Source organism: Palaemon carinicauda, chromosome 30 (genome assembly GCF_036898095.1).
Source record: "Palaemon carinicauda isolate YSFRI2023 chromosome 30, ASM3689809v2, whole genome shotgun sequence".
Lineage (NCBI taxonomy): Eukaryota > Metazoa > Arthropoda > Malacostraca > Decapoda > Palaemonidae > Palaemon > Palaemon carinicauda.
This window is the reverse complement of record NC_090754.1, coordinates 45,109,927-45,137,013: the sequence shown is the minus strand read 5'-3', so window position 1 is coordinate 45,137,013 and position 27,087 is coordinate 45,109,927. Positions and strand designations below refer to the sequence as shown.

Below are 27,087 nucleotides of genomic sequence, written 5' to 3'. Positions count from 1 at the left end.
AGCGGCCCCCACACGCTCAAATTTTTGGTCAAATTTTTTTATGTCAAATTATTTGACGGTTTGACGTTCGCCCTACACGCTCAAACTTCTCATCAAATTTTCATTTTGCTCCCGAGTGTCATCATGGATGCATATACAGCGTTGGCTCTTGGCTTAGCATTGAAGAGCACAAAGAAATGAAAGAGACGAAAGTGGGCCAGCAATGGTATTTGTGTCGTGAACGATTTGGTCATGCTCCTTTATTAAATGAACTGAGAATTAGTGAAACTGATGTTTTCAAGAACTTTCTTCGCATTTCATCTGCTCCTGCTCCAGATCTGCTTGAGTCTTATTTTTTTTTAATTCTTTTCGGAAGCTCGTCCGCAGTGAGTTTATTTTCTTCGTCAGCTCCTCCTTCGTCGTCAGCTCCTCCTTCGTCCCTTCCGGATAATAATCACGGAATTTCTGTAGAAGAGTCTCATATGCCATATCTTTTTTATTTGTCACTATAACAGTCACTTTTCATGTTCTAAGGTTGTGGTAAACTTCTATAAACATCAATAAGCTCAAGAAGAAATTTTTTTTCATATTTTGTTGGAGCCATGATGACAATGAGCCGCGCACGTCCTCCTCAGATTATGTCTAATCACAAACTAATTTGCGCAAATTATTGCTAGGTACCACACACACACAAATTATTTGACGTTGTCTCAAAAAATATCTACTGAAATCAGATCAGTAAAAAATTTGACATCAAACCTTTTAGGCCATCAAATTACGCCACACACGATCAAATTCATGTCAAATAATTTGACATAAAAAAATTGGACCAAAAATTTGAGTGTGTGTGGGCCGCTTTAGACTGATGAAGCAGTATTATTGTACTGTCCCTTAATATCCTATCAGCTATAAATTCAATAAAAAAAATCAATGGCTGCTGAAGATAACTTTGATAAATACAAACACAGTTTTAACATTGTCATACAATATCAATGTGTCGAGAGGCTTATACTAAATCAAAGATATATGACCTAACCTAGAGCAAGGTAGTCCTGCCTAACCTTACCTATGTCAGTTTGTAAGAACTGGAGGAGTAAAGGCACTATTAGAACTGGAGGAATAAAGGCATCTGCTAACGCTCCGTACTCTAATAAGATTTGTTTGCAGGAGCATTTGCCATTCTACCAACTGACAGTACCTTACTGTTCTTCTGAAGTGTCATGAGACTAGTCCCAATGGATGCAACACTAAAACCATTCTTCGTGGGTTTAGCCTACAATTTTCTTAAGTATAATATAAAAAGATGTATCTGACTCCAAGTCAGTATAATCCTCAGGACCTAGTTCAAGAGTTTCACTTGTGGAAGCACTGTTCTTGAGACCCAGTTCCTGGACCAGGTTCAAAATAGTCTTGAAGAGAGAGTTGTCCTTAATTCCTTTAAAAGATCCAATAATTTTAAGTTATATATCTTGCACCTGGCTAACATCCAAAACAGTACTGGTTCCTGCTCCTACCTCACGCACATTGGTATTATCATTAGTATCATAAGAACCTCATTACACTTAACTGGTTCAGTAATTGGAACTCTACGCAAAGAAAATGACTTTCCTTTGTCCTCTTACTTTTAATTGATGTGTCCCTTAGTCATGCTAATTGAAAAAACTCCAATAGATTTAGTAGATTTGAGAACAAAGCCCTCACAAGGATATTAGGAGTTGAATGGCAGGAAAAGATTTTAGTACTGTATATGTACTGCTGAAGCAATTACAAGGAAGTGGGAGTTTATAGGCCTCTAGAAGCATGAACACATCCTATGTAAACATGAAAGTTTCCTTTAGTAAAACACGTCCTAACATTTTGAACCTGAATCCAGGCCTTTTCAGGATGTGGCCATCTGAAAACCTGAGCAGGTTTCGAGACTGGCCATAGATCAAGGAAAAGGGCACAGCTTACAGAACTAAAAAACCTTTCCTTTACACAAACAAATAATACCAGTCAGTAAGAAAACAAGAAATGCCTCTGCTGGTCTTATTCTTTATGAAAATTGAATCTGCTCATCGGTCATGGTCCCATTTGAAAAATAGTGTAATAATAAACTATACAATATTGTATTATTTATTAGTATATTTTAGATGTATGACATTCCATATTGGAGACCTGTTAACTGGAGAACATCGTTATCATATTCCCTGGGTCATAATATATCTTCGGAACTGTAAATCTTGAGGGAAACAGGCAGATAATTACTGTATAATCAGCCAAGCAACATAAAGAGCTTTGGTAAAGCAAAGAAAGGAAGAATAAACTGACTCTGTAAAACTTGCTTACCTACTTTTAAAGCAATATCTCAGAAAAAGATTAGCTGTAGACATACCTGAATACAGTAATAACATAGATGGCCAAACAATAGAAACATTACTCACAGTTGTGTGTATGTAAACACAAAAAAATATCTGAAAATAAATCACTAAACACACAAGATAAAATATTTAAATGTGAAGAATTCTTTACCTTTTTTTTATTTTCAAATCACAGCCATGGCAGTGTCTCCTCCCAGCTAATGGGAAGGATTTTAGCTACTAATTTGGATGGATAGAGGGTATGAAAGGTGAGGGGGGGATTTTCCTTATTGTTTAATCTTGAGGTTACCACGTTGACACTTTGACCGTACGATATTCTATTCAAAAAGTAAGATTCGTGGTAATAATCTTTCGACAAAACCAAGAAAGGGTTAAGGGTCAAATATAACTTCATTACCTCCATTTGGAGTACTGTAGTACCTTCATTGTGACTTATGTAGTACATTTATGGTAGAACTCAAGATTCCTTGAAGGATCACTTGACAATTTCTGTTTTACTTTTCACCCATTCCCAGTGGTCTCTTCCAATAATGCTGTCAAACCTATAAATAATATTGCTCCAATTTTCTGTTCTTATTAGCAAAAATTTAGCCAGGGCATCTCCAAGTCTACAATGGTTCAATTAAACTACAATAGAAAAGTTATCAACCGTAAAATGGCTATGGCAGCAAAACTGCAATTAGCCGAGGATTCCACAAATCCAGAAATTCCTCTATATTTCAATAGTTCAGAATTATGGTAGGGCTCATTGAATTTTACTGTTATCAATGGCAATGCACATATTCCAGTGTTTTAAACATTCTCATTTCAAAGATAACCTTGATTTATATACTGTACACACAACTAAAGGTACAGTATTAAGTTTTCTGTTACAGATATGACTTTTAAAAAAAAGTATGACAGTATAGTAATCCTTCTGTTTAGATGGATTCTGAAAGTTATTAAAGAAACTTTAACCACATCATTAGTAGAATTCAAATTTATAATTTTTTTAGTGGAAACTATGAATTAATATGAAATGCAATTATTTGAAGCTAAAGACAAAATAAGCTTTGTACTATTAATTACTGTAAATGATCTTCAAGATTCATTTGATAATATCCCTTGAAAAATCATGAATATTAAAAAACTAACCTATTTGCAGGAAGGAGTTAACCAATAACTTTATTACATATGACTCTCATCAGGCATTTTGATGCCTAATACTCACGCATACAGAAGGACCACTATATAATGTCAGTTTGAAAATAAGTTTTAAACATATACCTACTGTAAGACAAAATAATAAAAACATGCTGTATGTAGTCATATTTCATTTGTAGCTCAATTACAATCAACAAAGCAGACCAAGTTCATAAATTTGAAGGAAAATGAAGAGTAAGCCATTTTATGACTTGATTTTTATCTTGAAAAGAATTGTTGTTGGACTGGTGACATCAGCAACAGCTATCTCCATCCCATCACGCAAACTCAACTCTGAAAATAAGATACGCTGGTTTTTTATTTAAAAACACAATAAACATTTAACTTAAATTGCATTTTTGGTATACCAGGAACAGCTGAAAAATGGGATGTTATGAAAATTCCAAATTTTTAAAATCAATTTGTATTTTTCCCAACAATACAAACCCGAGTCATTTAAATCTACAAATTTTTATACAATTTATATTTTTCCCAGCTATACAAACTTAAGTCATCTATATGTTACTGCCAATCCTGTTTTCTATGACTGGCCGATCAAAAATTTGGTTTGAGTGCACCATGCTTTGCTGTTGGGCAACCACAGTGCATGCAAATGCAGCAAGAAGACTCTTGCTGACATCTCATAACACTCACCTGGTTAAAAACTTGCAGGGCGATTGAGGTGGGAACTTTGGTGAATGACTCAGGTTTGTAAAACTACGAAAAATGCAAATTGTATTAAAATTTCCTTAAGAGGGAGGAAATCCCTGTGAAGTTAAGAGGTATACCCTTCCTCTCTGAAAGATCCAATTACTTTACGTAATAGCAAGAGATCAACGTGAATCGTTACTGGATAGTGTAGCCGATTCTTTCCAAGAGTGAAGTCTCCATAATGTATAGGCTCTCATGATAGTTTTTTTTTAAATCAGAGAGAGAAAGTGTTTCCGAACATATTCATTTTGAGAGGCTTGAAGTCGTGAACAAAGTGGGGTTTAAGAATTAGTCCTACCGAGTGGTTTAGAGGAACGCTAAGGTTACTGCAAGCTCGCATGTATCCTGTGATCGAGGGAGGGTCCCTAGCGGCACTTCCCCTGAGGATGTATAGGCTCTCCAGATAGTTTCTCTTAATCAGAAAGAGAAAGTGTTTCTAAATACTTCTTCCTGAGCAGACAGAGTTCGTGAGAAAAAAGGGAGTCATATGTCCCAGATATTTGTTCTATTACAGAACTCACACTGCTCTACGGGACAGAGTAACTAGTAGTGTGTGTCGTCATAAACCTCTTTGAGAGGCAAATCCTGAAAGAGTTAAAAGTTAAACCTGGGATCTTTTCCAACCGGAGTCTGGATTTGTTCACTGAACCAGACACAGGTAAAAGTGGCAGGTACACTGATGCCATGTGATCGAGGGGGTTGTGTCCCTGGCGACGCTTCCCATGAGGAAAGCGAGTTTTTATGTTTGGTCTTGACCAACAGGTGATCAAGTTCAGGATGAAGAACTTCACTTCTGATATGAGTGCACCAAAAAGAGGGGAATACATAGTATCCTTGGGCAGAGGGGACAAAGCCCTCTTTTCATCAATGGACTTCTTGATAGGCAAGATTGTGCAAAAGTTCAGCTGAGAATCACTGGAATCTGGTTCTCATTATCAAAATGAGAATAAGACAACCCCATAAAATATAGTAATTTCTGAACTGAGTCTCCAGAAAAAAAGACCCTATAAATAGGCTTGTTTACCTTGTCTGGTAGTAAAGTAAATTCAAAGGAAAAAGAGGTCAGATCCCTGACTTCAGCCCTCCTGCCTGGAATCCTGATGATAATCTTAGGAGACAATAAGTCCCTTCCTCCCAACTCAATAGTAGGATTTTTTAATCCTAGGAGACAGATCTGCCCTTTAAAAATCTTGGTAACAGCGTCGATAGTTCTTCTGGGGAGGAAAGTTCTAGCTATCTCAAACAAGGACCTGCTTCAAGATCCAAAATTAGATCTAAACTTCAAAGACTGATACAGGATCCGTTTCTCAAAATTGTCAAACAGTTCATATTCAAAGAGAAGCAGTCTTGGAAAAGCTCCAAACTCTAGATTGTCCTTCCTGATGGTGTGTATTAAGGTGCTCGCTGTCGCCATTTTAAATGGAATTTGTAGAAAAAACTTGTTAAAGATGGAGAAGTTGATTATTAGTCTTCAGCTTCCTATCTACTTTTCCACTAGGAATAGGAGACTGTAGAACCCTGGAGAACCATTCAGGACTACATAGAAAGCATCCCGCATTTTCTGAGCCTCCGATCTAAGGATTAGGTCTTTTCTTGCATTTGGTAGGTATTGCCATCGGAATCTGACTGAGGGGAGAACAAGAGCTGGTAAACGAAAGGAGGTGCAATTGTTGAAGGACTTCTACCATCCAGTCCTCTGCTCCGTGGTACTCGCATCTCGCATCCCCCAAACTCTTGACAGCTGCAGCTGAGAACTGCCTTTCCTAACAGGTCCTAGCTACTGTTCTGCCTCTTCCCCTTCTGGGCTGACCAAAAAAGGTACAAAAAGGCTGGGTAGTACTGGTAGATCTTGAGGATGAAGCTAATGGTGTTGTCCTTGCTCTTATCACGGTCCTGACTCCGTATTCTTTTGCAACAGTGAGCCTTGACTAAACTTTCTCCATTTTACTGCTCTTCCCTCTACCTCTCCTGGTGGATGCCTTTACCTCTTTTGGTGAAAAAAGGACAGGACTGTGACTAATTGGAGCATTCCTTAGAGGCAGAGCCACCTGCTGTCTGATCTGTCTGGCAAATTTGGAGGCTACAGCATCCCTTCACCTAAGAATCCGATTGGTCTACTGGTTAGTAGCCTTTGAGCGCGGATATAACTAAGTCCATAATCTGCTTCTTCTCCTCAGGAGCAGACATCCTGAGAAGAGACAAAGAAAGCCACCATCTCAGACTAATGGTCCAACTATGAGGTTGCTCTAAGGCTAGCCATAGCCTTCATATTCACCAACTCCAAGGCCAAGAATATGGTTGATTGTGCCCTCAGTCTCTCTAATGAAGTTTCAGTCAAGTGACGGCTGCTTCCACTGGCAGATTTCTTCGAGACACAAAGACATATCTGTCTAGAGTGTTCTGGAGATAAAATCTGAGAGACCTCTTGTAGGAGACTTGTAGATCTCCATTATCATCCTCTATTTAAATGTGGGTCTGTTTATGTGTAGGAACAAATATCATATATAGAGGCTTACAGTACTGTGAAAGGGGCTTTGCATACAAGAATGGCATTCATGTAGTAAATAAAAAAAATCCTAGAGTGGACTAAAGACCATGCAGCTATGCTTAAATGGTACTGATAATTGTTACAAATATGACTAGACTTAGAAAGATACTGTATTCATCAGAAATATAAAAGTTATTATAATACTTTATAGTGAACTCTCAAATAAAGACCTAGTTAAGGCTGCTTAGATTCTAAATGATGACAATTTTTACTTAGGGGAATGAACTAGTCTTTGTAACCGACCTAGTTTATACAAATCTATGTCAATGCATTAGGCATACAATAGTACAAAAGCACCCTCCTTTCCCTTTTCTATGACACTATGTCTGTGGATAAGAAGCGGATTCAGACTCAACTTCTCGCACCTCATAATAAGAAATGGCATCTTCATAAAAAGCCCTATTACTATGATTTTTTTTAAAAAATCAGTTTTACATTGTCTTTATGGATGGCACTCACACGCATGCTTTCTGCACACAATAGATAATTATATATAGATGCTAAAAAATAATAAAAATTTACATGTAGAAATGTGATTTGAAGTGGAATACTGTATACACTTCTAAAGTTACACCAAACTACTGGAAAATACCCTAACTGAATTGTGCTTATTCTTCAACATGTATGTAGAAGAACAAGTATAAGATCAAACTTAATTTCAGTACTGCATGGGCTTATGGCATATACAACTGCCCACAGGAGGACAACACTATCTTATGTCCATTACCATTTCAACTGATCACAAAGATTTTGAAAATTCAATAGATTTAATTGATGTATGAATGCAAGAAATATACACAGATTTACAAACCTTCAATAGTTTTCTTCAGGTTGGGACGGAGTTTTTCCTCAATAGAGGCTGGAGAATGAAGATAAAGTGACCTAGTTCTACCATCAACCATTGCTTGAAGACCAGGGCTTTTCATCTGTGAATTGTACAGAATAAAGGGCTATGAAACAACCTCAAACTATACAAACCATTAAAATGAAAAAAATTTTGGTCAAGGAAAACTTTTTAAGCTCCTTCTAGCATTGAAAAGTTAACAGAATTAAAACATCACTTTAAATAAACAGTGCTGTATGAACAAATAATTGCAACATTCACCTCAAATACATCAAAAGAAAGTAAGCAAACCCAAATTATGGTGGTCAGTATCCATATGATACATGTTTTTTTATAGCAGTTGAGAATCTATTCATAACCTCTAATCTTAAACTAAGATACTGAACATTTCAGGAATAAAATATCAGAAATGTTTTATACAGCCTTTTGATATATTAATGTACAGTATTTTTTAGTTGGTAACATAAGGTTCTGTATAACTATCTTAATACAGTAATTTCTAAGCAAAGTCTTATGTATCCTACAAGCGTCCCTCTATAAAAAGGCTTCCAAATAATTTTTTACAAGTGAAAAACCTCTTACAGGATAGGTTTATATTACCTAGAAAAAGTTCAACTTGCAAAAATCACTTGATATGCACTTTAAATTTCCAGTACAGTAAATAAATCACAAAAATGTTCATGAACTTCATATAATTGGCTTTGACTAGATGCTGCTAAAGAACATACTACCTTAGTACTGGACTGTAGTAGCAAATACACCACAAGGTACATAATCAATTTTGGCTAAGTTCTGTAATCTATCCCAAATGCAGAGTAAGACTGACATTTCAAGATAACATTTAGTGAATAAACCTTTTACCCTATTAGACAGGTTATAACCAATCTAGTTCTGAATTACAGTCCGTTTCCTATGTTGTTACCATCAACATGGACATTAATGAATATTCTAACAAAGAACCTAATGATTTTCTGTTAATCCTCTTGGTATACAATATATTGTATGAAAAGATATATGATTAGTTTGAAAATTATAACAGCCAGTTTCCTAATGCAAGTTAGGTCCAGGTAATTAATTTTAGATATTGGATATCTCTTGCTAATACCAAGTAAGCCCAAAAAACATGGGTGGTAACAGTGTCTTTAGACGTGGATTATCAATTGATCACATCCAAATACAAAGAAGTACAAGGTCTTCCTGCAGAATGGCACAAGTAAATAAAGAATTTGAGACTCTGAAAGAGGATCTTGAACCTGGGATAAACCGTTTACCAACAGTATTGTTACTGAATGGTGTAGAAGGACCGTTAGTTACCACTTGAGCATTTTGGTTAGTGTTTGAAATTGGATAGGTTAGGCCTGAAATGATACCCTCAATCTAGAACTAAGTGGATTTCTGAGCTACCCAAAAAGGGGGTAATGGCATTAGATAGCCAATATAACAAAAATCAAACTAATTAGACTGTAGTAAAGACAAGTTTCAGAATGGCAGTACTATCACCCTTCCTTCCGTAAATGAGCCTGGCCTTCTATGCTCAAAGGAAGCCTTCCGAAACCGTAGAATTAGCTGCAAAGGAAAAGACTTCAAGAACACTTCCCATATTCTTGCCTATAAAGAGCCATTACTTAATTAGTTTTTAAACCATACATTAATTTTTTTTTTATTAGTTGTAATGATGGGCTTAAAAGACAGTATTATATTCTATAACGAGGTTAGGTGATGATTAGGCTAATACAAGTAGCAACTTTGAAACCAGGCAATTTAATGAAGCTTTAAACAAAGTAGCCATTCTTAATAAAAGTGATAACCCCTTAATGACACTTTTTCACAATGAAATGGAAAATTGACAGGTATATTTTAGACACAACGGTCTCTGAATGCTTTGATGAAAAATGTAATGAGTTAGTTTTATCGTAAGTTTTCCAGTATGCTAAGACTTAACACTGATCTTATTTATATTTGGCAAGTTAGTGATGTCCAGATGTTGAAGCTCATAGCTGAAGAGCATAGCATATGTAACAGCACTTTAAGAGAGATATAGATGCCTATGTAATGTTGTTGCTGTTCTTATATTTTATTTTGATTGTTCAATACTTCTCTTGTAGTTTTATTTCCTCATTTCCTTTCCTCATGGCTATTTTTTCCATGTTGGAGCCCTTGGGCTTATAGCATCCTGCTTTTCCAACTAGGGCTGTAGCTTAGCTTGTAATAATAATAAAATTGGGGGAAGTGCCTTGGTGTATGTATGTATGTATGTATGTATGTAATGATAATAATAATAACAACCGCACTTCACAAGAGATATAGATGCCTATTTAACAGCATCTCCTGAGGGATAATGATGCATATAATTTGAGAATTAACACGTTTTTTATTATTATTATTATTATTATTAACTATAGTTTTTTTAACTAAATGCAAATAAACAACTCTCATATTTAAGTCTTTTTACAGCCTGAATAATAAGGGTAATAAAATCATGTGTGTTAGAAAATACCCCACTCAAGTAAACCAATGATGAGCTAGTGGGTGAGCTTGCAAGTTAACGGAAACACACTGTTATCCAGAGTGATCATGTGATGCAAACCACCAATAACAATAAAATCTAAGAGCATTTACGTTATGGAATGTCATCTACAAAATTAAAATCATCTCCTAAAAAAGAAGAGCATTTACTTTAGATCTGGTGCTATAGTAGAGAAACATCTCTAACTTTAACAAGTCTTTCTGGTAACCTCTGCCTTCATAGTACCCATTTAATAATTTATTGGGATACTGTCAAATGTCTTTTCAAGAGCAACAAGTATATGGTATGCAGTAATCTCTTCCTTTTTGCCTGGTAATTTTTCAGTAATTATCTCATTATAAGGATTGCTTCTATTGCTGATCAGTTATCATATACTCTGATACAATGAAAGACACATTATTATTGTTATCATTATCATTACTAGCTAAGCTATAACCCTAGTTGGAAGAGCAGGATGCTATAAGCTCAAGGACTCCAACAGGGGAAAATAGCCCTGTGAGGAAAGGAAATAAAGAAATAGATAAACTATATAAGTAGTAATAAACAATTGAAATAAAATATTTTAAGAACTGTAACAACTCTAAAACAGATCTTTCATATATAAACTATAAAAAGACTTATGTAAGCCTGTTCAACATGAAAACATTTGATGCAAGTTTGAACTTTTGAAGTTCTACCGATTCAACTACCCGATTAGGAGGATCATTTCACAACTTTGTCGCAGTTGGAATAAAACTTCAGGAATACTGTGTAGTATTGAGCCTCATGATGGATAAGGCAAGAATATGATAATTAATTGCATAACTAGTATTATGAACATGATGGTACTGTCTGGAAAGATCTGAACATAAAGGATAGTCAGAATTATGAAAAATCTTATGCAACATGCAACAAACTAATTGAACAACAGTGCCACAGATTAATATCTAAATCAGGAATAGGAAATTTGATAGACCGTAAGTTCCTGTCTAACAAATTGAGATGAGAATCAGCAGCTGAAAACCAGACATAAGAACAATACTCGAAACAAGGTTGAATGAAATAATTAAAACACTTCTTCAGAATAGATTGACCATCGAAAATCTTTTAAGACTTTTTCAATAAGCCCATATTTTGTGCAATTGAAGAAGACAGACCTAATATGTTTGTCTAAAGTAATTTTGCTGTTAAGAATCACATCTAAATTTTCTAAAAGTCATACAGTGTTAAAGAAACATTATCAATGCCGATATCTGGATGATGAGGAGCCACTGTTCTCGACCTACTTACAATCATACTTTGAGTGTTGTTAGGATTCAACATCAAGCCCCATAATTTGCACCATGCTAGTTTTGAAATCCCTTGTTATTCCAGATGGCTTAAAAATTGCTGGCAAGGGACAGGACAATGTCCTTGATACAGACCATATACTGTACATATTTATCAGCACCCAAGCAAGGGTCACTCCTAGCTCACAAGGATAGTGAGGTCCGGGGGCTTTAAAGTTTTTCATTTTCCAGTGGACTCTTATAATGTGTTCTGCTATTGGTCTCTATTAACCCTCTGCTAATTCAAAATCATCCAGTTCATATCTAGTCTCTTCATTCAGAAGCTTTTCAAAATACTGCCTCATTCTCTAACTTTAATTATCCAGCCCAAAAGAGTCAAGCTCGACTCTTACATAGGTGCCCTAGTTTGCTTTCTGGGAATACCGAGTGTGACAGATAAGTAAAATAACTCGTTAAATTTAATAAATATTTTTCATGACAAAATTTCCACCCCTATCTTACCTGGTACTGGGGAGATTCAGTCAACATATTGATAACATCCTGCAACTTATCGCTCAAGTTGACTTCTAGGGCTTGGGGAACCTGACTGCATGCAACACAGTCATCCTGAAAGAATAGATTTCAAGGATTTTTTACTAAAGAAAGTATGACAGTAAACATTTTTAAAGACCCTACAATATAAATGATCTTAAATACCTACAAATGACAAGTTTTAAATGTTCAAGTTTGATCATAATCATCACAAGACTATAGTATAACAAAAGAGATCACTGTCTCCACTCTCTTTCATCTGCCCTTTTGCCTGAATTCCTATCTGCTCTGGAATTTCTGTTATGCCCTTTTGCATGAGTTACTGGGTATTTCTATAAAACCTCAATATACTTCCATATCTACTGATTTTTATCATTGAATATTCCATATCCTTCTCATCCTATTTCAAAATCCTTCAGCTATCTCAATCTTTAAGATCTCAGTCACTCTGCCACTACTTCCTTCATAACAATCTTTCCAATGTGCTTTGGCCATTAATCTCAACATTCTGGAATCACACCTTTTCAGATTCTCCTTCAATGTTTTTGCATAGCTCATATTTCTACACCACTAAGTATTAAGAGACCTTATGCTTGCATCTGAAGTTAAAAGAAAATTTAATTTGGAATACTGTACCTTCTTTTCTTGCTCATATGTATATGTATAGATGCCGTCAGTATCATTGAAAACGCAATAGTTGTTCATTGGAGTACATGCAGACGTAGCAAGCTTAAAAACTTCAGAAGCACAAGCAGCAGCTATAACAGCATTGGTTGAAGCTACTGCAGGTATGATTCTTTTGATAACTCCTTGAGTTAATCGATACGTAACTCCACTTATACCTGTGAAAGAAGTATCATAAAATGACTTTAGCTTTTCCTAATAAGTGATATGTACAAGACACATATAAAAGATATTTATATGAATAATACTTACATTTCTACATGCATGAAGTTACAATTAACTAATAATCTATATTATTAAAAGACATAAGTTTTATTAACAGCTAATAATTTGGTATAATCTTGACAAGCACATAAAATATCTATAGGCAGGTAGCAGCAAGGCAAATTAATGTACATTACTCATAATAGAATTTCATATCCATCAAGTTGGTGTACTAGTCTCAAAAAATCTATTCCCAGCACATAAAAGTTTGGACAAATCACAAAATTTTCAAAAATACTATCACAGCAATATCATAGCCAATAATGTAGAAACTGACTATCACATACTTTCTGTGAGGTGAGCATTCTTTACACTAAATCTAAGCCTAACCTGTAGATTCATTGTAGTGTTGTCATTTAAAATGGCAATCCAGCTTCAGTAAATGGAAATTACCCATGTTTGTAATACTGTATTCCTTTCTAAATATCAAAATAGTATGATGATATTTTCAAAATACTTCCTATTCACAGAATCAAGAGCTTGAATTAAATGAATTATAATCCATTTACTTTAAGAATGTTAAAAAGAATAAATTTATACAACCTATACTTTTTTTCAAATAGAATGGAAGCATGGGCTAAGGCAAGTTGAAACAAAAATAACAAAATACTATCAAGGGATGACAAATATCTGAAGCTAATTATCTGGGTTTAACCTCTTTTAGGTAACTGGCAATTTAGAGTAACCAATAAATATATTAAACATTATTTGATGTTATAACCTTAAAACTAATCATATATACAGTAGGGTCCCGAATTACACGTGTTCTAATTACGCGATTCCTCAATTACGCGATCGATAGTTTTTAAAAATTAAATTTCCTGTATCTGCGAGGAGCATTCTAAATCCGCGAGTCAAGCACCGCGAAGCGTAGGAAATCTATTGTTTTCTTAATTGTATTGGGGGGGGTGATGGTTCCCCGATGTCTGAGAAGGGGGGGGGGGGGAGAATGTGAGAGAAAGATTTCTGTTCAAACATTTTAAGACTAGTTTTGGATGAAAAATGTTAAGGTTTGCCCATATTTGTACTAATTAATTTTTATACTTACGTTGTGATTATGGTGAAAAATCCTTATTCATTAAACTTTAAATTAAAAACCATCAAAATTAACAGTGCCATTTGAAATATTGAAAAGTTTCCAAAAAAAAAATCAACAGAACAGCATCGTCATGGGAACACCTTTGTTGCTCTCGTGTGCAAGACTACCGCTATCATCCAGTAGTAGTGCGTTGTGCTCCGTTTCATCTAAATTGTTTGAAATTCTTTTATATAGTACTTTTGAAACCAAAAATTAAATTAAATAAAGACTATTTTATATCATGCTACTGCCAAACATGTCACTACAACCAAACCCATTACTTTGTTTAGTACGTTCCATCGCCGATCATAACGAACTCGCTAACCAATTTTAACATCTATCTATAGGTTAACTTTTGCGGCAAAAGATATCTTACCAGGTACTATGTAATAATAATGTTATAATTAATGTTGTTTTATTTATCCTTAGAAAATAAAAATAAATGAAATATGAGCAATTTTGTTTCGTGTTTTTTTTTTCTAAAAAAACGCCTCCTTAAAAGGAAAACGTTTTTTTTTTACGTTTCATCGTCGATCATAAACGCATTTACTCCTGAATGTGATATTGAAGAGCTTTTACTAAAGATGTTATTATAAATAAAGATTATAAATAGGTGGTAAAATATCTATAATTAAAGTGTAGCAGCATCAAGAAATGTTGGGGTTCGCCCTTTACATAAGAATGTACTGTACATTGGATTAGACAGAACGTAGAAAAAATCAATTAGGGAAAAATCGGTATTCGATATCCTCTTCATCAGCATCATCAATCAGGCTTTCTATTTTTTTTATTCTCAGTCGCTGACTAGTTATCGCACTGTCAAGATCTGCACACATTCCGATAATTCACATTTGAAGGTTTTCTGGGAGAGGATGGATAGAGAAAATACCGAACTATATAAAATGTTTTTTTAACCTGTTAAGCGTCACCCACGTGATAAACCGTTCACCACGATCTACTCGGTACCGCCTTCAACTGTATATTCCGTTCATGATTTTAATTGCCTTTTACAAGCCGCCAGTCACGTGATATTACGTTTACTCGTATAGTAAGTATAGGATCACCACTTGGCAACACTCTCAGCATATGGGGACTGTGAATAGAAACTTATATGATGTCTGGCAACTATTTTTCTGAAGGTAGCTTGATGTTAGATTCCTATCAGTGCGCTCGGGCGTTCATGCATAAGTGGTTATTTGTTGTTCCTTTTGTAATGAACGGTCTAAAGAGGCAGGTTATTTCTTTAGATGAAATAAATGATATTCTTGTTGAGGAATTTGATGATGATAACCTGTTTGATAATGAGAGCACTAGTTCTGAATCCTCCAGTGATGAGTATATTGAAGAAACAAAGTTTTCTTTCGATGCCGAAAGCGAAAATGACTTCTCATTACCGAATGACTGGACAACGAAATTTCACAAAACTATAAAGGGAAAGGAAACGCCGAGAGAGAGAGAGAGAGAGAGAGAGAGAGAGAGAGAGAGAGAGAGAGAGAGAGAGAGAGAGAGAGAGAGAAAATAAAGTGGATAAATAATGTACAAATGTATGACGAACATATTTGAAAACTATACAGGAAACGATATGAAGAGAGAGAGAGAGAGAGAGAGAGAGAGAGAGAGAGAGAGAGAGAGAGAGAGAGAGAGAGAGGGGGAGACTTATCCTTTTCCTTTTGTTGCTTATCCAGGCGTAAGATTTACGATTGAAGATAAAAAGAACCCATTAGAATATTCAGTATTATGTAGCCATTTGAAATGAAATAATAGTAGTATTAATTGTTTTTTTTACTCAACCATTTAATTAATATCCCTACTTTTAACTATAATTACGAATTATAAGCATAAAGAAATGATATTAACTTTGAAAAATTATCATTAGTGAAATGACCGCTCAGGGCAAAAAAAGCGTGACGGTACGTTAGCGGCAACCTGGTCCAGGGGGGACGCTTAGATGTTTTCTGGCAGAAAATTACGGTAGATTATCGTACAGCAGCCTAGTGCACACTTGCGCCTAGTGGCCGTGTTTACGTGTGGGAGTGTCATCATGGATATACAGTACTATACTGTAATTTTTAACTATTGCTAGATACTGTATCAAACCTTGAAAACCCTTTTTTGTTTTTTGTATCTATAGGAAATAATTATTTTCCGAAAACAGTAAGCTATGCATAGTACAGTAGTAAATACTACAGTCATAGAAAATTATCAAAACTTTAACAACTTTTTATTGTTTTATTTATCCATAAAAGAAATTTTGTACAGTATTTTATAAAAAAATCTATAAGAAGGATTTCTTACAGTATTGTTAAGATAAAAGCTACAGTATATATATATATATATATATATATATATATATATATATATATATATATATATATATATATATATATATATATGTTTTATATATATATATAATATATACATACATACATACATACATACACACATACATACACACACAGTGTATATACAGTATATATATAGCTAGAAAGCTAGAAATGGAGTGAAAAAAAATTGACGGGTAGGTTGCTGTTAGCCGCCATGATGTGTTTCGAAATATACGAATTTCCAATTACACGAGGCCTTTCATCGACCAAATTCTCGCATAATTCGGGACCCTGCTGTATTTTTTATCACAAAGAAATAAAAGAATATGATTACGATCTTTGTTATAATAATTTGTGTAAGTTCCTTGCTGCCATGTAATAAGGCAGAGAACAGAATGTAAGCCAGTACTGGATGAAAGACTAACACTAAATGGGAACTTAAATTACCAGACTTACTCACAATTTGGGATAATTTATATATCTTACCCAAAATCAACTATGTACCTAGAGTACATTAGTTTATTTGGATTTATTAAATAGTTTATCTTAAAAAGTAAGTCAAAATAATCCTTTAAATAATGTATGAGGTGAAGAGACTTGTTCAAGCAAGTGAGGTACTAGTCACTACCTTTGCCCCAGATAAGACAAGCATGAAATGAGCTGGTGGCTAAAGTTGAAAGCGAATGACAATCACATCCATTCAAAAAAGATGCATTCAAACAGATTTATTGAATCTTTACACAAAATGAAAACAATTAGCACAAAGGATCTGCGTGATTTGCCATGCCAAATACAAAATAATAAGTTGTAAAGAGCGCTGATTTCAAGAGAGGATTATCAAAATATCTACACTACCATTTCGGCACACAAGGAATAGGCCGTTATTTAGAGGCAATTACTTCATCAAGAGAAGGGATATAAGAATCCAGGCTACAATTTGGGTCTTTTGTCTTGTAAGTTCTATGTGCCAAAAAAAGCAGCTAAAAATGCAGGAGCATGGTGGTTTCACAGCAGAAGGGCAAAAGCAAAATAAAAAATTTTAGGTTCTGCAAGAGGACCTCAAACCTAGGAGGTACCAAGTACTATCAGAGCCCTTACAGAATAGTGCATTAGAACCCGAAGTTACTACTTGAGGAGCTAGACTAGGATTTGAAACAGAGCAGGTTAGGCCTGAAATATTACTCAGAATTGAAAACTACCTGGATTTTTTAGCTACCACAAAAGGAGCTAACAACGTTAAATTTCAAATAGGATAAACAAAAACTAAACTTGTTAGGATGTAATAAAGACAAAGTCTGGAGTGGCTGTACTGTCATCTTTCCCTCTGAAAGCAAATAGCCTAGCCTTCTCTGTTAAAAGAAAACTATTCTAAAACATGAATCAACTGCAAAGGAAGCTATTTCAAGAGCACTTCCAGCATTATTACCGATAAACAGCCTTACATTAAAAAGCTTGCAAACCATGAATCTAAAATATTTAGTTTAGGAGTAGTGATGATGGGCTCAAAGGAGGAAATTATATTGAAATCTATAACAAGATCAGGTATTTCATTAGTTTAGTATAAGTCAAAACATTTTTGAGGCATTGAAGACTTAAAAGACTAAATGAAACTAGAGATAGCAGCCATTTTTAGTAATACTGATAACAATTTAAAGACTTATCCACAACGAAAAGGGGGAATTGAGAAAAACCAGCATCAGAACTCCCCATAAAAAGAAGTTACGAAGACGTCTTAGCTATAAGATTTAACTCTTACACTTTATCTCTCATACCCTTTGTTTAAAATGATATTTTAATTATAAAATAAATTTTTTAATATACTTACCCGGTGAATATATAATAGCTGCAACTCTGCGGCTCGACAGACAACACACTCAAAAAACTCGCGAGCGATCGCTATGCAGGTTGCGGGTGTGCCCACCAGCGCCAACTGTCGGCCAGATACCACTCTTGAATGTAAACAAAACCTTCAATTCTTCTCGTCCCGCTGCGTCTCTATTGGGGAGGAAGGGAGGGTCATTTAATTTATATATTCACCGGGTAAGTATATTCAAAAATTTATTTTATAATTAAAATATCATTTTTAAATATTAAACTTAGCCGGTGAATATATAATAGCTGATTCACACCCAAGGAGGTGGGTAGAGACCAGAGTTAATATGTTTACAGCGTATAAGCTAAGAGTTTTTTCATTTTGACAGTTATCAATATAACAAAACCAAAATAAATAGGTACCTGGTAAGGAAGTCGACTTAGACGATTACTCTGCCTTGTAAGTCTGTCTTCCTCACGGAGCCCAGCGATCCTCTTAGGATGCTGACAGACTCCCAGGAGCTGAAGTATCAAGGGCTGCAACCCATACAACAGGACCTCATCAAACCCCTAATCTGGGCGCTCTCAAGAAATGACTTTGACCACCCGCCAAATCAACCAGGATGCGAAAGGCTTCTTAGCCTTCCGTACAACCCAAAAAACAATATTAAAAACATTTCAAGAGACAGATTAAAAGGATATGGAATTAGGGAAGTGTAGTGGTTGAGCCCTCACCCACTACTGCACTCGCTGCTACGAATGGACCCAGTGTGTAGCAGTCCTCGTAAAGAGTCTGGACATCTTTCAAGTAAAATGACGCGAACACTGACTTGCTTCTCCAAAAGGTCGCGTCCATGATACTTTGCAGAGATCTATTTTGCTTAAAGGCCACGGAAGTTGCTATAGCTCTAATTTCGTGCGTCTTAACCTTAAGCAAAGATCGGTCTTCCTCACTCAAGTGTGAATGAGCTTCTCGTATTAACAATCTGATAAAATATGACAAAGCATTCTTTGACATAGGTAAGGATGGTTTCTTAACCGAACACCATAACGCTTCAGATTTACCTCTTAAAGGCTTAGTACGAGCTAAATAGAACTTAAGAGCTCTAACGGGGCATAATGCTCTCTCTAACTCGTTGCCTACGATCTTTGATAAGCTAGGAATATCAAAAGATTTAGGCCAAGGACGAGAAGGCAGTTCATTCTTGGCTAGGAAACCAAGTTGAAGAGAACAAGAGGCTTTTTCTGTCGAAAAACCGATGTTTTTGCTGAAGGCATGAAGCTCACTGACTCTTTTAGCTGAGGCCAAGCACACCAGGAAAAGAGTCTCAAGAGTGAGATCCTTCAGGGAGGCTGAATGTTAAGGCTCGAACCTGTCTGACATGAGGAATCTTAGGACCACGTCTAAATTCCATCCAGGTGTAGCCAAACGACGTTCCTTAGAGGTCTCAAAAGACTTAAGGAGATCTTGTAGATCTTTATTGTTGGAAAGATCTAAGCCTCTATGCCGGAAGACCGAAGCCAACATGCTCCTGTAGCCCTTGATCGTGGGAGCTGAAAGGGAGCGAACTCTTCTCAGATATAAGAGAAAGTCCGCGATTTGGGCTACAGAGGTACTGGACGAGGATACAGATACTGACTTGCACCAGTCTCGGAAGATTTCCCACTTCGATTGGTAAACTCTAATGGTAGAAGCTCTCCTCGCTCTTGCAATCGCACTGGCTGCCTCCTCCGAAAAGCCTCTAGCTCTCGAGAGTCTTTCGATAGTCTGAAGGCAGTCAGACGAAGAGCGTGGAGGCTTTGGTGTACCTTCTTTACGTGTGGCTGACGTAATAGGTCTACTCTTAGAGGAAGACTTCTTGGAAAGTCTACCAGCCATCGAAGTACCTCGGTGAACCATTCTCTCGCGGGCCAGAGGGGAGCAACTAACGTCAACCTTGTCCCTTCGTGAGAGGCGAACTTCTGCAGTACCTTGTTGACAATCTTGAATGGTGGGAATGCGTATAGGTCTAGGTGAGACCAGTCAAGGAGAAAGGCATCTATATGTATTGCTGCTGGGTCTGGGACTGGAGAGCAATAGATTGTAAGCCTCTTGGTCATTGAGGTTGCAAAGAGGTCTATAGTGGGTTGACCCCAAGTCGCCCAAAGCCTCTTGCACACATCCTTGTGGAGGGTCCATTCGGTTGGAATTACCTGACCTTTCCGACTGAGACAGTCTGCTAGAACGTTCAAGTCGCCCTGGATAAACCTCGTCACTAGGGAGATGCCTCGATCTCTTGACCAGATGAGCAGGTCCCTTGCGATCTCGTACAGTGTCAGAGAGTGGGTACCTCCTTGTTTGGAAATGTACGCCAAGGCTGTGGTGTTGTCCGAGTTGACCTCCACCACTTTGTCTAGAAGGAGACTCTCGAAGCTTATCAAGGCCAGGTGAACTGCCAAAAGCTCCTTGCCGTTGATATGCATGCTCCTCTGACTTGAGGTCCACAGACCTGAGCATTCCCGACCGTCCAGTGTCGCACCCCAACCCAGATCCGATGCGTCTGAGAAGAGAACGTGGTTTGGTTTCTGAACTGCTAGGGGAAGTCCCTCTCGTAGACTGATATTGTCTTTCCACCAATTCAGGCAAGTCTTTACTGTTTCGGAAATCGGGATCGAGACCGCCTCTAGCGTCTTGTCCTTTTTCCAGTGAAAAGCTAGATGGAATTGTAGAGGTCGGAGGTGTAGCCTTCCTAGCGAGACAAACTGCTCCAGGGATGATAGAGTTCCTATCAGACTCATCCAATTCCTGACTGAGCAACGTTCTCTCTTCAACATCTTTTGGATTACGAGCAGGGCTTGATCTATTCTGGGGGCCGACGGAAAAGCCCGAAAAACTGAACTGCGAATCTCCATCCCTAAATACAGAATAGTTTGGGATGGGATCAGCTGGGACTTTTCCAAGTTGACCAGAAGTCCCAATTCCTTGGTCAGATCTAAAGTCCAATTGAGATCCTTCAGACAGCGATGACTGGACGAGGCTCTGAGAAGCCAGTCGTCCAAATAAAGGGAGGCTCAGATACCCGATAAATGAAGGAATTTTGCTACATTCCTCATAAGCCTCGTAAACACGAGAGGAGCAGGAATTAGGCCAAAGCACAGGGCCCGAAACTGGTACACCACATTGTCGAACACACATCTCAGAAAAGGTTGGGAATCTGAGTGAATGGGGATGTGGAAGTAAGCGTCTCTTAGGTCGAGAGAGACCATCCAGTCTCCCTTTCTGACCGCTGCTAAAACTGACTTCGTGGTCTCCATGGTGAACTTTGTCTTTGTGACAAAGACATTCAGAGCACTGACGTCTAGCACCGGTCTCCAACCTCCTGTCTTCTTCGGTACTAGGAAGAGACGGTTGTAAAACCCCGGTGATTGAAGGTCCGAGACTTTGACCACCGCTCCCTTCTCTAGCAAAGGAGACACTTCTAGTTTCAGGGCTTGTCTCTTTGCTTCCTCTCGGTACCTGGGAGAGAGATCGATGGGGGACGTCGCTAGAGGAGGTTTGCGTACAAATGGGATTTTGTACCCCTCTCTGAGCAACCTCACAGACTGTTGATCTGCACCTCTCTTCTCCCAGGCTTGCCAGAAGTTCTTGAGTCAGGCACCTACTGCTGTCTGAAGCTGCGGGCAGTCAGACTCTGCCTCGTGAGGACTTGGTTCCTTTCCTCTTTCCTCTCTTCCCTTCGGCACGAGTACTTCCCCTGCTGGGGGCTCTGCCACGAAAGGGCGGAATAAACCTGGACGCTGGAGTGTCTATCCTAGGTCTAGCAGACAAGGCAGACGAAGGGGTCCCTTTGCGAGCCGAGGACGCAATCAAGTCATGGGTGTCCTTCTGCACAAGGGACAACGATATTTCTTTAACTAAAAGTTCAGGAAACAAGAACTTAGATAAAGGGGCAAAGAGTAGCTCAGATCGTTGACAGGGCGTCACTCCTGCTGACAGAAAAGAGCACAGAGACTCTCGTTTCTTTAGGACTCCTGACGTAAACGAGGCGGAGAGCTCGTTGGATCCATCGCGGATGGCCTTATCCATGCAGGACATGATGAGTAAGGAAACATCTCTATCGGCTGATGAGATTTTCCTACTCAGGGCTCCCAAACACCAGTCAAGGAAGTTAAAAACTTCAAAAGCCCTAAAGATGCCCTTAAGTAGATGGTCCAGGTCTGAGGATGACCAACTAATCTTCGAGCGTCTCATGGCTAGGCGGTGGGGAGAGTCTACAAGACTTGAGAAGTCGCCCTGGGCAGAGGAAGGAACTCGCAAGCCGAGAACTTCTCCCGTGGCATACCAGACGCTCGATCTAGACGAGAGTTTAGTTGGGGGGAAGGCAAAGGAAGTCTTCCCTAAACTCCTCTTGGTTTCTAACCAATCGCCTAACAGCCGTAAAGCTCTCTTGGATGAGCGAGAGAGAACGAGTTTTGTAAAGGCTGGCATGGCAGCAGGAACGCCTAAAACAAACTCAGACGGCGGCGAACGAGGAGCCACAGAGACAAAGTGTTCAGGGAACAACTCTTTAAAGATGAGCATGACTTTCTTAAAGTCCATAGATGGCGGAACTGCTCTAGGCTCATCAATATCTGAAGGATGATCCTCAGGCTGAGGGTCAGCAACGTCCTCATCCGAAAGTTCCTCATCTGATAACTGATGAGAAACAAGCACAGGGGTAGGCAATGCTTGACACGCAGAGTCCGCCCGCACTGGTGCATAAGTGACGGAGCAGGATGCAGCGTCCTGAAACTGCTGAACAGTCTGGGAACTGTCAACAACAACAACAGGTGCGTGAGGACGCACAGCGTCCACCCGAGACTGCTTAGACCGCCTGGGTTGTGCAGTCAAAACAACTCTAGGTTGCGGAGGTTGACGCACCGCGTCAAAACAAGTCAACTCTGATGGTTGGCGAACGTCCTGAACGTCACCAGGCGCATCAGTGAGTTGCTTAACGTCCACATTAGGTTGAAAGTCCACACGAGACCGCATCGGGTGTGGTACAAACCCAACTGGTTGACGTGAACTGGCAACACCAACGTCAACAGGACGCACAACAGAACGCTTGGGTGGCTGACGGCCAGGATCTCCATGAGATAAACGGCTAGGTTCAACGGAAACCTTCTCTGCGTTGTAATCTTCCATAAGGGACGCAAGCTTAGACTGCATGTCCTGCAGTATAACCCATTTAGGGTCTACGGTAACGGGTGCGGTAACAGCCGGGGTTAGCGTCTGAGACGGCACAACTTTGCCTTGCTTAGGCGGCGAGCAGTCATCCGATGACAGCAACGGGTCCGAACTGTCCCAATGACTACATCCGGGACGTTGGACCTGTCCTGAAGGGACCGACTTGCGTTTCAAAGGCCTAGAAACCTTGCTCCATGGTTTCTTGCGTGAAACGCCTTCGGAAGACGAGGTAAAAATGGGCTCTCTCGTCTTATGGTAGGGGCGATCTTGACGAGATATGCCTGATACCATAGAGGGAACGTCTGTTCGCTGATCAAGGCCTCTCGAACCCATAAGTCGTACGACATTGCTTCTCCCCTGGGCTTGGGAGCTTGCAAGAGGTCCCGGACTAGGCGAACGACAGGCACGAACAGACGAACCCTCGGTCGCAACACTGTTCACAACACTTTGCGCACTAATCACTTTCCCACTTTCCGCCGTGGCACTGTGGCACTTAAGTTCCTTCACGTCAGCCATGAGTTGATTACGGTCACTTGCTAACGCTTCAACCCTCTCCCCCAAGGCATGGATAGCACGTAACATGTCTTGCATCGACGGTTCCTGAGTGCTAGAAGGGGGGTTAGGAACAACCACTACAGGGGAAGGATTAGGTTCAGGGGCATGAGGAGAGGAAAAATCTACGGACCTAGAAGAACTTCTCCTTACCCTATCTCTCTCTAGTCTGCGTGTATACTTATCATATTCGATAAAATCGAATTCCGAAAGGCCCACGCATTCCTCACACCGATCTCCCAATTGACAGGTTTTACCCCGACAATTGGAACAAACAGTACGAGGGTCGAGAGAAGCCTTTGGAAGACGCCTATTACAGTCCCTAGCATTACACTTTCGAAACCTAGGTACTTGAGAAGGGTCAGCCATTTTGAATTAGTCAAAGAAAATTCCAAAAACAATCCAAGTCATCAACAAATAATCCGATTCAATAAAGAGTTCAAGAGTTTATGTTGAGGAAAAACACCTGTACTGTGAAAGCTCAAACCAAAATAAAGTACTTCACCAAATATGATGGGAAAACTCCAGGTTCTACAGCGAGTATAAGTACGTCTTGTCGTCAACGTCGACAGAGAAGAATTGAAGGTTTTGTTTACATTCAAGAGTGGTATCTGGCCGACAGTTGGCGCTGGTGGGCACACCCGCAACCTGCATAGCGATCGCTCGCGAGTTTTTTGAGTATGTTGTCTGTCGAGCCGCAGAGTTGCAGCTATTATATATTCACCGGCTAAGTTTAATATTTAAAAACTGGTATACAGTACTAGCTGCTACCGTGCTGCACATAACTTTAGGTTAGGGGACAAGAGGCACAGTCTATATAACACCACCTTCAGCATAATGGCAAAGTATTATTTTGTGAATTAAACTATTTTTTAACTATGTACTGTATCATTTTGTGGATTAAACTATTATCTAACTATATTTCTTAACAGATTACAAATAACCCTCTATAATATTCAAGCCTCCTTCACAGTTAGTCATGTATGTAGCATAAGATTTTGCATAATTCTGACCATCCATTCCATTCAGATCTTCCCAGACAGTACCATCCTGTTCGTAATACTGGGTATGCAGTTAATTCTAATAGTCAGACCTTCTCCATCATGAGGCACAATACTATGACCAAGTTGTGGAATGATCTTCCTAATCGGGTAGTTGAATTGGTAGAACTTCAAAAGTTCAAACTTGCTGCAAATGTTTTTATGTTAAACACGCTCGCATAAGTCTTTTTATAGTTTACATATGAATAATCTGTCTTGTTACTGTTCTTAAAATATTTTATTACAATTGTTCATTACTTCTCATATAGTTTATTTACTTCCTTATTTCCTTTCCTTAAAGGGCTATTTTTTCCTGTTAGAAACCATGGGTTTATAGCATTCTACTTTTCAACTAGGGTTGTACCTTAGCTAATAATAATAATAATAATAATAATAATAATAATAATAATAATAATAATAATAACAGTAATAAAAGCACAAGTGTTAAGATACATCCAACTAATGTAACCCCACGTTGAGCTAGTGGCCAAACTTGTGAGCGACAAAATACACTACAGTCGCCCAGAATGTGATGCAACCAACCAGCTTTAGTTGAAACATCACCAACAACATTAAACAGTTAAGAAAATACTATGATATGAGACATTCTGTCCACAAAGGACAAACGATGTTGCCTAAGAGCATTTACCCTAGTGAGAGGATTGATATAAGGATCAAGACTACCAACTCTGTCTTCTGCCTCGTAATCCAAATGTCTAAAAGAGCGAGCGGAATGCGGGAATGCAAGGATTTAGTAGCAGTAGGATCTAAAGTAATTAGGAAATCAAGGCTCTACAAAAGGATCTTGACTCTTTAGGGTGCAGTGAACATTTAGAACCCTAACTAAATAGAACACTACATAACCATGACCACTACACCTGACTATGGAAGCAGGTTAAGGTAAGCAACCACGCAGGCAAGCCAGACTTACTGCCTACAAGGAAAACCTTGCTGGCCTTCTGAGATTAAAAAATGGAAGTTGCATAAGCTAAGAGCTTTTAAGGCTCATCATTAACAAAGTCAGCTGGTAAGTGAGAATTTGGCATACAGTAACGTCATCAACTCAGTAATCAATAATTGTTGGATTTCACCTTAACCTACAAAACCATTTCCACTCAAACTTGAACTTGAAACATACTTTCCCTAAGAGGAATCGCTTGACATTATACTCCTCATAACGGTTATATGCTACCCCTAAGCAGGAATGCTAACAAATCCAACAAGGATAACAGCTTGACAGACAATAAAAACTTATCATAACTGGAAGGGAATACATCTTTATATCACTGGTCCGATGTAAAAACTAACTAACCTGGAACCCCCTGGCAATTCTTGCCATTAACCGCTAGATTATTTCATTACTTGAGCAAAGTATTTATTCATTTTTTTTTTTTGAAAGAAAAGAAAATTGGAACATTTTAAATCAATTCTGGGGGTAAATGTCAACAAACTGAGCTTCAGAAGAAGCAATAGGAACATCAGGTGATTTTCATAGAAATACACAATGAAAAGTGTAAGGTTGAAAGGTTTATACAATATGACTACCTCTCCAAAAATAAAATACAAACAAATAAAAAGGTTACATACAAATTAATTAAAAACAACAGCACAAAATAACTTCTTGTCATTTTCCGGTGATATAGCCTTTCCTAAAGATTAAAAGTAAAAAGAAAATAATGAAGTTATGAGCTGAGGGGATGGTAAAGTTAACTTCATGAATTTCAGTACACATTGTAGCAAGCTAAGGAGACAGCTGCCAATTCCACAATATTGTGATGGCACAATACTCTTATATCTAGAAGATTAGGTACTTTAATTTCTGATTTCCCTGTAGTAGACATCTATAGAACAATATTATAATTTAGTTAACATAACAACTCTATGACGTTTGGAGGTTATTTTTGTCACAGGGATATTTCCTGTTACTCTGTTTCATTCTCAAAATGTTATTTTCCTTAGTAAAATAAATTTTTGAATATACTTACCCGATGATCATATAGCTGTCAGCTCTGCTGCCCGACAGAAAAAACCTACGGGCGGAATACGCCAGCGATCGCTATACAGGTGGGGGTGTACATCAACAGCGCCATCTGTCAAGTAGGTACTTAAGTACTCGATGTCAACATAGAACCAATTTTCTCCTCTGTCCACTGGGTCTCTATTGGGGAGGAAGGGTG

General features: G+C 38.1%; 1 protein-coding gene across 2 annotated transcripts in view; it reads right to left on the bottom strand.

Moving 5' to 3' along the window:
• Positions 1-3,634: 3,634 nt before the first annotated feature.
• Positions 3,635-27,087, bottom strand: part of Uba3 (Ubiquitin-like activating enzyme 3) — a 66,432-nt gene continuing 42,979 nt past the window's right edge. For both annotated transcript variants that reach the window (XM_068353713.1, XM_068353714.1), the window contains exons 7-10: positions 12,587-12,792; positions 11,921-12,025; positions 7,592-7,706; positions 3,635-3,815 (exon numbers count right to left, since the gene is read on the bottom strand). In XM_068353713.1, coding sequence (XP_068209814.1) covers positions 3,727-3,815; positions 7,592-7,706; positions 11,921-12,025; positions 12,587-12,792 — 515 coding nt within the window. In that variant the 3' untranslated portion in view covers positions 3,635-3,726. The remainder of the gene's footprint in view (positions 3,816-7,591; positions 7,707-11,920; positions 12,026-12,586; positions 12,793-27,087) is intronic.